The sequence below is a fragment of the Gambusia affinis genome, linkage group LG18 (assembly GCF_019740435.1).
Source record: "Gambusia affinis linkage group LG18, SWU_Gaff_1.0, whole genome shotgun sequence".
NCBI classification, from domain to species: Eukaryota; Metazoa; Chordata; class Actinopteri; order Cyprinodontiformes; family Poeciliidae; genus Gambusia; species Gambusia affinis.
The window spans coordinates 12,542,552-12,553,150 of record NC_057885.1 but is presented as its reverse complement, the minus strand read 5'-3'; the positions used below and the strand labels follow the sequence as shown (position 1 = coordinate 12,553,150).

General features: G+C 38.1%; 1 protein-coding gene across 1 annotated transcript; it reads left to right on the top strand.

Annotated features, from left to right (window-relative positions):
* Positions 1 to 3,428: 3,428 nt before the first annotated feature.
* On the top strand, positions 3,429 to 10,083 carry LOC122820015 (cornifelin homolog B-like). Its single transcript, XM_044097162.1, has 4 exons — positions 3,429 to 3,596; positions 5,750 to 5,830; positions 8,487 to 8,632; positions 9,665 to 10,083. The coding sequence occupies exons 2-4, from the start codon at positions 5,752 to 5,754 to the stop codon at positions 9,800 to 9,802; spliced, it is 363 nt and encodes a 120-aa protein (XP_043953097.1). The 5' UTR covers positions 3,429 to 3,596; positions 5,750 to 5,751; the 3' UTR covers positions 9,803 to 10,083.
* The last annotated feature ends 516 nt before the right edge of the window (positions 10,084 to 10,599 follow it).

Below are 10,599 nucleotides of genomic sequence, written 5' to 3'. Positions count from 1 at the left end.
ATTGATGTTTCAGCCTTTGATACTGAGACATATTTCTGCTCTGACGTCCTTTTTAATCCTTGGGGTAGTTTATTTAGGTTTCGGTTTCTCAGTTAGTATTGCACTGGAGAAATGAGGAGGAGCGTTTCAGCCATAATCAAAGCAAGATGTGAGTTCTTTTGTTTTCTTCTCCCATAAAACCTCCTTGAGCTCAAACATAATTCTGCAATGTCAAAACCAAAAAGAAATAATAAAAAAAAGGCTTTTTGAGGAAGAAAAATAAATTATGAGTTCTGTTGCTGTTCTGTTCTGAGTTGGACAATTTTCCAGTAATCTGACTAATTATTGCAGGCACTAAAACAACAATACATTTTTTTTTTACTTTTATGTGATTTGATCTAAAGCAAAGCTTCTCATCGGATTTTATTGTCTTCGGTTATAAACAAAAAACACGTCCTCAGCAATTTCTTCATAAAGTTCCACGTTAACTTTCTTTTCCATGCCAAGTGAAACTAACATCTGGAAGGGAAACTATGTGAAAGTTGACGCTTCACTGATCCAGGAAGTGTGTCCATCCCTCTTGCACAACCCCTCCTCTCTTCGGTTTGGCTTTCAGAGGGTAGTTACACTTTAAAGAATCACGGCATTCTTTCAAAACAGGTCATCAAAACTCCGTGAAAATCTGTTCACATTGGAACTGTGGATTTCAGTGAGAAATGCTTAGGTGCTGACCTATGAACATGATTAATTTAATTTTAAAATGGATGAAATTTACTTTGAAGTAGGTCTTATTTACAATGAACTGGTACAACACCTCCCAAAACAAACTCGCTGACCTGTATTTTATTCTCCGATCACCAGAGGGTGCTATTAGACAAACCGTACTTTTGACATACAGAAAGTAAGACTAGAGTAAAACGTGTGCTGGCCATATTTCACGATCAACAGCCATCGTCAACACTTATTTTCACTAAGCAGTGCACAAACTAGCACGAACTTTCATTAATGTCTTCAAAGCCATTAATGGTCAGTGTTGTCTGATTTGAAGAAGCTGGGGGCCAACTTCACTTTTACTTTATTTTTATGAAATCTTTCTTTCATGATATCTTCTTTCAAAAGAATAGTTGTTGATTTTTATCGGTTTGATGGGTTTTCTATTAATCTATGTATCTAGATTGTCCCTATATAGGACAGACAGATAGATGTCTCTCTAGACTACATAGTAGCCACACAGGCACATCCACTAGAAGGAAACAAACGCACCAAGTTTAACACTTGCATTCTATTGGCTGAGAGGTTGCCAGGCGACGGTACTTCTCTGTTCCAACCAGTTTTGAGCGCAAGGAGAAAGGTTTGAGAAAGAAAACTGTGAATATTTGAAAGGGAACAGAAGTTTGGAGTACAAGATTTACAAGTTTTGAGAGGAAAGACATGAAATCCTGCTTCCAAAATGAAAAAGTAAGCACAAGTATTCAAAGTATTGAGAACAAAGGACATGAAATTCTCCTTTCAGACTGAAAATATGTGCTCTCAAATTTTAGCAGAAATTTTCCCCCATATTTGTGCATCTAATTTAAAAAAAAAAAAAAGAAAAAAAAAACGCCCCAAAATGGTTTCTCTAACAACTCAATAAATGTGTTTTACATCCCTGCCCTGAATGTGTTTTAACTGGGAATTATTTTGCTGCATCAAATATGCACACCTATATCTGGATAAACGTCTCTTAACAAGCTCGACAAACACTCCACAACCCGTAAGAGTCTTGCAGCGTGATCCTGTTTGGATATCCCACCATGTTTCTTGGTGCAATTTAGAGAAGCTTACTGATTGGTTTTCCTGCACTGTCCTGATTTGTGTTGAAGTTCGGATGTTTGGAGCCACGCCTCTAATTACCCATCAGCCCAGCTTCGCCCAGTTCACCCGGCCATTATGCTTTGTCACGTTCTTCTGATCTTTTTGCAGATTGACTTTTTTTTTTGTTTGTTTTTTTTTTTTGTATATTTTCCTGCGAAACGCAACTCCAGCTTTTCCACCGATTGTTTTGTAGAACAAAAAAAAAAAAAAAAAAAAAAAAAAATTGGTTTCTAAAGAAAAAGCAGAAACTAGCAGGACTGAAAACATTACTTTTAACTCTAGGTTTTAAAAAAAGCCTGTTTAATCACTTCTATCATACTTTTGCTTTAAAAAAAATTTATTTAATCAGTTATTGCAATTTCTTTGTTTCTGTACCATATATCAATGCTTTTATGTAATTCTTTATGTTGACTTGAAAAGATGTATGTTTGGGATCAGGAAAAATATCCAAGGGACACATAAAAACGAGTTCTGATTTAAATAAATGAAATTAAGCAAAAACATTCATTGAAACCTGAACAAGGAAAATAGGAATAACCACATTCTGGATCCATGTGTTGCTGTTAGACTTTAATAGGATTTAGTAAAATCACAAAAACAAGTTGATCGTCTTTCAAAACTTCACCGAAAAAACGTATAACATGAAAACACTTTAAAGCATTTTTTTGTTTTTGTTTTTGCTGTAACACATGTAACAAGAACAAACTGATATTTAGAGCACAGGTGTTATTCCTCATATGCTATTTGCTTCAGGTATGAAATGCTGCCCCCAAGTGATCTCATATTTAATATGTGACGTTTATTTTGGCAGGACTGAGAATAATTTTGTTGACGTATCTCATCGGCTAAGTTAAATGAGATTTTTAGGCAGCTCATGAGATAAAATACAGCTCATAATTTTTCATGGAACAAAAGCACAGATCCGCAGAGGAGCATCAGTGTAAAAAGTGGAATAAGAACAGCTTTCATTGCGGTTGTGGTTCATCCGCTGCTAACAAAAATAATGAGGTTGATTTTGTCCTTTTTCTGTTGATATCTTCCTTTTGCTGCTTTCACAATTAAAAATAGTAAAGAGCTGGGGTTGAACAGCAGCCTGGTGATTTTAGACCTAGTGGTTTCCTCTGGCTTCCTCCCATAGTCCAAAAACATGTTAGGTTAATTGAATATCATGTGTGATGGTGTGCATGGTTGTGTGTCTCTATGACGGACAGGCAACTTGTCCAGATTTTACACCGCAATCCCTCACCAGCACGACGCTGCCTGGACCAGCAGGTCCAGACCAGTGGATGGATGGAAACCCGATCTGAAAATATAATTTCTAGAGAAGAAGCAGCGCCCCCTACAGGAATGAAGAACATGTCTGGCTTTCGAGGGTTAAAAAAAATAAAAATAAAAATAGGTCTTTTTGCTCATCGCGATGATTTTATGTATTTTAACCATGAGCAGATCATCAGAAACGAGTTTAAATCTCCGCTTTACCATTTTCTAAGAATTTTTTTTTTCCACATAAGAGCTTTTGTGTATTGTTTTAAACAATTTATGAGTTTTGTGTGGGCGGAGGCAGATAAGAGGGACATAAAACTATAAAGTAGTTATTGTGAGGTGTGTTTTCAACGGAGGCGACTTGTTATGCAGGGGCTGCGTGACAAAGTGTCCTCAACACAAGCTTTGGTCACAAAGGGGTTGTCTCTGCAGAAAGTCCAGGTCCATATCACTGCTCCTTATTCCTAGAGCTGTTTCCCTTCGTCGTGTTTCATCAAAAGGTAAGAAAAAATGATCCGGAACACCTGGGTTTAAGTCAAAACAGCTCGTTGTTGTTGTTTTTTTGTTTGTTTGTTTTTTTTTAACCGCTGAATGTGTTCATTTTACCGGATTCACAGAACAAGGTGCTTCGTTTTCAGCGACGTTTTTGTGCGACATTACACATTAATGTCGCACAAAACATTAAACATCAACTTAAATACTACAAACTTCGCCAAAATATTATCTATGGCTCCTTTTTGAATATTAACGACTAATTTTACAGATCATATGTAAATACTTTGTTTATTATAACCATTTTAACTAGTATTAAGTCTGCTATTACCTAAATAACTGATCCATCTGTTTTAGTCAATTAAGCTAATGATGAATGTTAACTAATCGTTGTTTTTAAAATAAAATCCGGAAAAGTTGATTGTTTGTGGATAAATCGACCCCCTGTGAAAGTCTTTATATTTGCACGTTGATGTAAAAAAAAAAGAAAAAAGTAAAGGGATTCATATCAAATAAGATAAAGGAGTAAAACCAGCTCAGTGTAGCTGCGGTGAAATAATGAGAAGAACCAATGGGTCGATGATTTTCTTCAAAGTGAATTGAGTGAATATTAGTTAATATTAGCAGCGACATACTTGCTTTATTTATTTCTTCCATGTTTTATATTTGCCTTTGGCTTCTTCTGTTTTCCTGTTAATCGATATATTTTGACCATTCAAATATATGACCAGGACAGCTGTGACTTTGACTTTTTGACACTTTGGTAACACTTTATTTGACGTGGTGGATATGACATGACACTGTCATAATCATGACATGACGCCATGAACATGAAGGAACCTGTATGAATGTCTGTGATTGTTGTCATGAAGTGTCATTCAGTAAATAATGAGACTTTTAATGCTAATTTGCTTTAAATGTTGCATTGAAAGTCCATTAAAAGCGCCAACTTTGAATTAAAGTTTCATTATTTACAAAATCACACAAAGTTGGCGCTTTTAATGGATTGTTAATGCAACTTTTAGAGTAACTTTGTTTTAAAATGTCATTTTTTACCAAACGGCACTTCATGACAACAGTCATAGAGATTCATAAAGACTCTGTCATGTTCATGACAGTGTCATGTCATATGCACACCCCTTCAAATAAAGTGTTACCAAAATTGATCAACTTTTTAGATTGAAGATATTAAAAAGTCATCATTCAGCTTAAGGCACCATCTGGAAATGCAACGTTCATTTAGGTCAGTTTTGGCGCTGTACACTTCGCTATGCCCCTCAAATATTCTGGTCCCCATCAACGTCATGAAATCACGCAGCTGCTGTAGATTTATGTGCTGCCAAACTGCGATGTGACTCTCCTGTTGTAACACAGATGTGGCGACGGATTCAGCCGAGCAGCTTTACGTTTTCTGAATATAAACAGGATTCCTGTGCGTTAATAGTCTTTGTGAATTGGTGACTTGTAACTAAACTGCACTGAGTTGATTTTATTCTCCTAAACTGATGTTTCTGTGTTATTTCAGCCTCTTCAGGAAATGCTCCATTAAATATTTAGCATTCATGTTGAAGTTTGGCACGAAATGCAAGCTGCCTGTTTACATTACGCCTCTCCGTTATGATCATGCTTGTTCATACCTCTCATAGATCCGACACAAAGACTTTGGACTCTTACTGTAGTTTTTACTGCCATTATTTGTCACTGTTTTTTTTTTGTGTTTTTTTTTTTTGCTTTTCACTTTCACTCTAAGTGGGTCTGATTTAGGCATTAAAAGCTTTGCCAGCTAAAAATGAGATGCTAGAAATACTGACTAATGGAAATGCTAAAAAGATAAACTTTTAATCAATGTTTAAATGACTGGTGTGGTTATAAAAAAAAATCTGTTGTTTGCTTGAGTTGTAAATCAAAAGTATCCACATATTGAAACAAAACACGTGGTTTGGTGGTTTACATCCAGACAACCCTGCAGTTCACAGGTGGTGTTCCTCTTTTACCATGTCTGTAAATCTCTCTGAATGATATCTACAGAAAAGATAGAGACTGTATATAGATCCGCCTAAAACGTCTAAAAACAAAGAATGTGGGGTGGCAATAAGATGCAAAGCTCCAAATTCATGAATTTTATTCCCTGATGTGCTCATGTTGACTCTGACTCCTCCAGACATGGCTTACCATCCGCCCTCGTCCAGCCCTGGGAGCTGGAGCACCGGCCTGTTCGACTGCTGCAAAGACACCAGCGGCTGTAAGTTAGCAGAACAAATTTACCTGAAATATTCCCTCAAATTGAAACATCGGAAGCATCAATCGATGAGCTCAGACGTAACGGAGAGCAGCCTCCACGTTGATTAGCACTCCTGGAAAAGATGCGGCCGTCTTCTTGTTTTTAAATTGCATTAACATTGTGTTGAATCTTAAGACATTTCTGACCTTTTTATATAAATCCAGTTTTTCAGCAGGGTTGGAAAAATTTTTATCTGAGTGAAACCAGGAATTTATTGTGGAGTAGCGGCAGCGTGACGTTGCCTAGTCACTCCCACTCAAATCTCATGACAGAAGATTTTATTGTGCGTACGGACTCACCTCTCTCCATACACACCTTTCAACTCCAGGTGCATCTGACTTTCACTAAAACAAAGAGACGTTCTGACTCGTCCTGTTGCGTTGGAAAGCTCACCCCTGTTTTCCAGATAATGTCAGTTCTCCACCTCTGCAGGGTTAGACGTGGCCTGCATTAGTAAATTGATTTATTTAGGTAATTAATTAGTATTTAGGTCTTTAGATTTGGTTTGTACTCTGTTAAAGCTGCTCAAAGCGACTCGTTCACACGTGTCAGTGGAAACAGGACAGTGATTAGATAAGTGCAGTAAAAATGTATTCACAGACATACAGAAAACGTTTGAGCTCCGTCTGCCAAACCAGCGGATGTGGAAGTGTCTCATGCAGAACATTTTTGAAACATGTGGGCAGATTTGTACATATTTGAGGGCATTGCGGTGACCTCTACCATATTTGCATATTTTACTCAGCAGTTCACCTCTGCTCAATAGTTCTACAAGGACATTTAATAAACGTTAATATTCACGCATTAATACAAATTAAACCTTAAAGGTCAAACACAGCAGGTCTGATGCACCATAATAAATATCGTTATTAATTTAAACCCTAATAAGAGTCTCTGTTTCTTTCAGATTTTTCTCATTTCGGTTCTGTTCTTTTTTTTTGTATGCAGTAGAAAAATCCCAAAACACCTCAAAGCCACGACGTGAAATAACGCAGCCGACAGAAATACAGAGACCTATTGAGGAAAGCCGCTACCATGGAAACAGATTTTATTCTTAAATGACTCAGCTTCCATCTATCACCTAAAGTCTCTCCGCTTCGCCGACAACTACTGCAGTCTTGTAGCGCTAGCTTAAAGTTTCACCTCCTGTGCTGCATATTACGCTGCTTTTGTCAGTGTTGCTTTCAGTTAAGGTGGGAAATTTCGGTATCAAGGAGCCGCAGGTTTGCCACCACTTTTTGTGTCATGCTAGCATGGAAATTTAGCGGTTCATTCTTGCACAAACATCTGAAGGTTTGTGTTGACCTCATGCTGACTATGCTTCCTATGTGATGCTTCTGTTTTCACACAGTAATGTAAAAACACAGAGGTAGTAACAACACATGGTCTGACAACAGGAACCAAAAATACCTTTGCTGTGTTTGTTTGCAGACAATATGCCAGAAAAAGAAAGACGGCTCTTTTTCTGCTCTTTTTATGGAGCAATCTGCAGCATAAGACGGTGAACTAAGCACTGCTGTTGTGAAATATGGCTCTCAACCCATCAGAGGTTTCAAAAGATGAGCATATCTTCAGTAAAACTGGCTGAAACGTCGAACCACAATCAGATAAAATGGCCCGTACTGACGAACTTGTGATGAGATACAGTATGTATCTCATCACAAGTTCGTGTTTTCCAAAAAGTCACACGTTTGTTCAAGAAGTAAACACATTCTGTCTGTACTTCTGTAATTTGTCACATTAAATCTACAGGAGTAACAAAGGTAACACGGGGTGCATTGATAGATTTCAAACGATTCGGGTAGTTCTGTAATGATCAAATTGATGCTTCTAAACTTCCTATCCGAGTAGTTAATGGCTGACCGGCGGTCTGTGGGGATTGTAGGCGTGTTCTCATCACATGATTTGGCTTTCCATGGATTTCTAAGGAATGTCAAGCGGGAGGCTGCGTCAAACTATTGTGAGAAAATGCAGAGGTGTTGTGAAATTGACATTTCAACATCCTCGAAATGCACCATAGGATTACTGTGGTCTGGAAACGTTTGACTATAATGGTTTCCAACTGGCAACCTGTCCAGGGTGAACCCTGCCGCTCGCCCGGAACGTAGCTGGAGATTGGCACCAGCAACCCTCCTGACCCCATTAAGGGACAAGGGTGAACAGAAAATGGATGGATGGGTGGGTTTCCAATATCAGCAGAAATGAAGATCGTCGATGCAGTGCAGACAGGAGTGCTTTAAGACACAGCTGTGGCTGTTTAGACAAAGCGAGATGTGATTATATCACGTCAACGTGGAGCGATTTTATTACAATAAAACTAAATTTGTTTTGTTTGGTATTTTTGACATTACATTAAACTACTAAGGCTTTTTGCTTTTTCTTTTCAAATACAATGAAATTAAAGCTTCTTTTGGGTAAAACTCCACAGTGGACGGTAAATAATGCGACCAAACCTTTTTCATGTATCGTGTATCAGAGTGGCCTAGTCAAAGAAGAAATAGACAAAATGGTTGCATCTGGTTTTCGAAGTTCACTATATTGTCACATATGAGTTTTGTGGCCTAAATCATCCTGATCAGGTCATCAGACAGTGACACGTTCTCTGTCTCCCCTGCAGGTTTGTTCGGGTTTTGCTGTTTCCCCTGCATGCAGTGTCAGACTGCCAAAGAGTACGGATGGTGCTGCCTCATGCCGCTCCTGGACATCTGCGGCGTGGTGTCCTGTATACTCCGCTCCAACATCAGAGACCGCCACAACATTCCTGTAAGGCCACTTTGTTGTTTGGGCACTTGCATTTATTTTTAGAGCAGCTTTTTGTTGCTCTCAGATGGTTCCAGTTTAGTGTTTCCTCCTCCGCCTGTCGTCTTGGACCACTGCTTTGATTCAGATGTTTTCCAGACCCGATTTAAGCTGATGGGTCTTTTCAGCCTCTGTCATACAACATTATTTGTCTGTGAAGGTGCTTCTTTTTCGTTGACATCATTTTTTATTTTAGTGTTTGATCGCTTTAGTTCATATAATAATTTCTTCCAGTCACTGTTTTCGTTGCGGGTTTTGTTCTGCTGGGCTGCGTCACTTCGTCAAATCCTCACTCTTTCACATGTTGGTTTGAGAGGAGGAAGAGCAATTCAAGGTGCTCCAAACTTAGAGCTTTCAATCACAGCTAAAGATAGGAAAATCCCACTGGGTTTGTTGCAGTGGGAAAGCAGAGACACACATCTTCCACTGAAGGTATTTAGGGTTAGCGTTAGGGTAAGGGTGTGTCAGATGTCCGCCGGAGTTGATTTAGACCCTGCAAAATATATATATATATATATATATATATGTATATATATATATATCTTTTCATATAGAATATATGAGCACCAATAATGTAGTTTATGTTCCTGTTGAATCAGTGAAATGACACTTTCTATACCACTCTAAAAACTTGTATAACAGCCTATTTTAAAAGTTAAATCACTACGTATAGTTTGTAAAATCAACCTAAGCCTGCTAAAAACACGGAGGATAACTACGTTGATAGGTTCAGGTTGTTTTGGATGGCTTAATAAATCCCTTAACAAATGAAATCAGGATTTTAAAAGCTTATTTTTCTGTTCGCTCTGTTTGTCTTTGTGATGTTAGAATGAGTTGGATGATCCAAAACGTTTTAGAGTGACAACAAATCAGAAAGTGTGCATCAACTTGTTCGCGTCGTCATAAAGTCGTCCAGAATCCCAGATCAACTTTTTTTTTCTTTTTTTTTTTAAACAATGTTTTGCCTTTTCCATCCTTCCTGTTTCCTCTCTGCAGGGCTCAGGCTGTGACGACTGCTTAAAAATAGCGTGCTGCTACGCCTGCGTGTGGTGCCAGATGAATCGAGAGCTGAAGATCAGGGGCAGCAATCAGTCGGGCAACAACGTGGTCACGGCTCAAGTCGGCAGAGATTAACATGCCGCCGACTCGGAGGCGGCGTGTTGAGTTTGTCTGAAATGTTCTGCAAACACTTCAGGTGAACCGCAGCTATAATTACAGGAAAAACCAACGCAGTTTAAAACATGTGCTAGTTTAGTGCTTTTCAGTCCAACATTTCCTTTTGCTACTTTTCTAAGGTTTTGGAATTATAAAGCGAATGCTTCTTACTGGCATGTTTAGCAGCCTGAGTTTTATAGCAACACGGTTGACGTTTCTGACTTTTGTTCCTCAATAAAATACTTTTTTGCAAATCTTCACCCTGACTTAATTGCATATATCTGAATCTGAGCTGTGATACTTGGACTAAGCAATATATTTGCAAACGTTGTTTGTAAATATATTTACATCTGCCAACACGTATGGTGAATTTGATTAACCTGAGAAAAAATAAAGTTCAGTTCTTCAGGAGTGCTTTTCTTGATATCTGCTAATTTGTGTCCTTTGGCGAAGCCACGATTGTTGTGTTTCTATGGGTAGAGCTCAAAAAGTCAGAAGTTATACATTATGTTCACTCAGATTTATTACACAAAAATATTTCAAGTTTAATTCCTGGCATTTTAATTATTATTTCTGACTAATAAAGAAAAAAAACAAAATGTATCGTCTTGAATGTTACAGAAGGTCAATAAAAGTAAGATAATTTATTTTTGGCTCTAGTGACCTTTATCTGAAAGGGCCAGGACAGGAAAGTAAGAAAAAGAGAGATGGGGCAAAGCCGGGATTTGAACCTGCGATGGCTGCATCAAGTACTAAGGCCTCTATATGAGGAAAAC

What these genes read in the sequence shown, in the direction of transcription:
- LOC122820015 (XM_044097162.1), top strand. Translation starts at nt 5,752, where the DNA reads ATGGCTTACCATCCGCCCTCGTCCAGCCCTGGGAGCTGGAGCACCGGC. An exon ending in CTGCAAAGACACCAGCGGCT is followed by an intron (nt 5,831 to 8,486) that starts GTAAGTTAGCAG and finishes TCTCCCCTGCAG; the next exon opens with GTTTGTTCGGGTTTTGCTGT. An exon ending in GAGACCGCCACAACATTCCT is followed by an intron (nt 8,633 to 9,664) that starts GTAAGGCCACTT and finishes TCCTCTCTGCAG; the next exon opens with GGCTCAGGCTGTGACGACTG.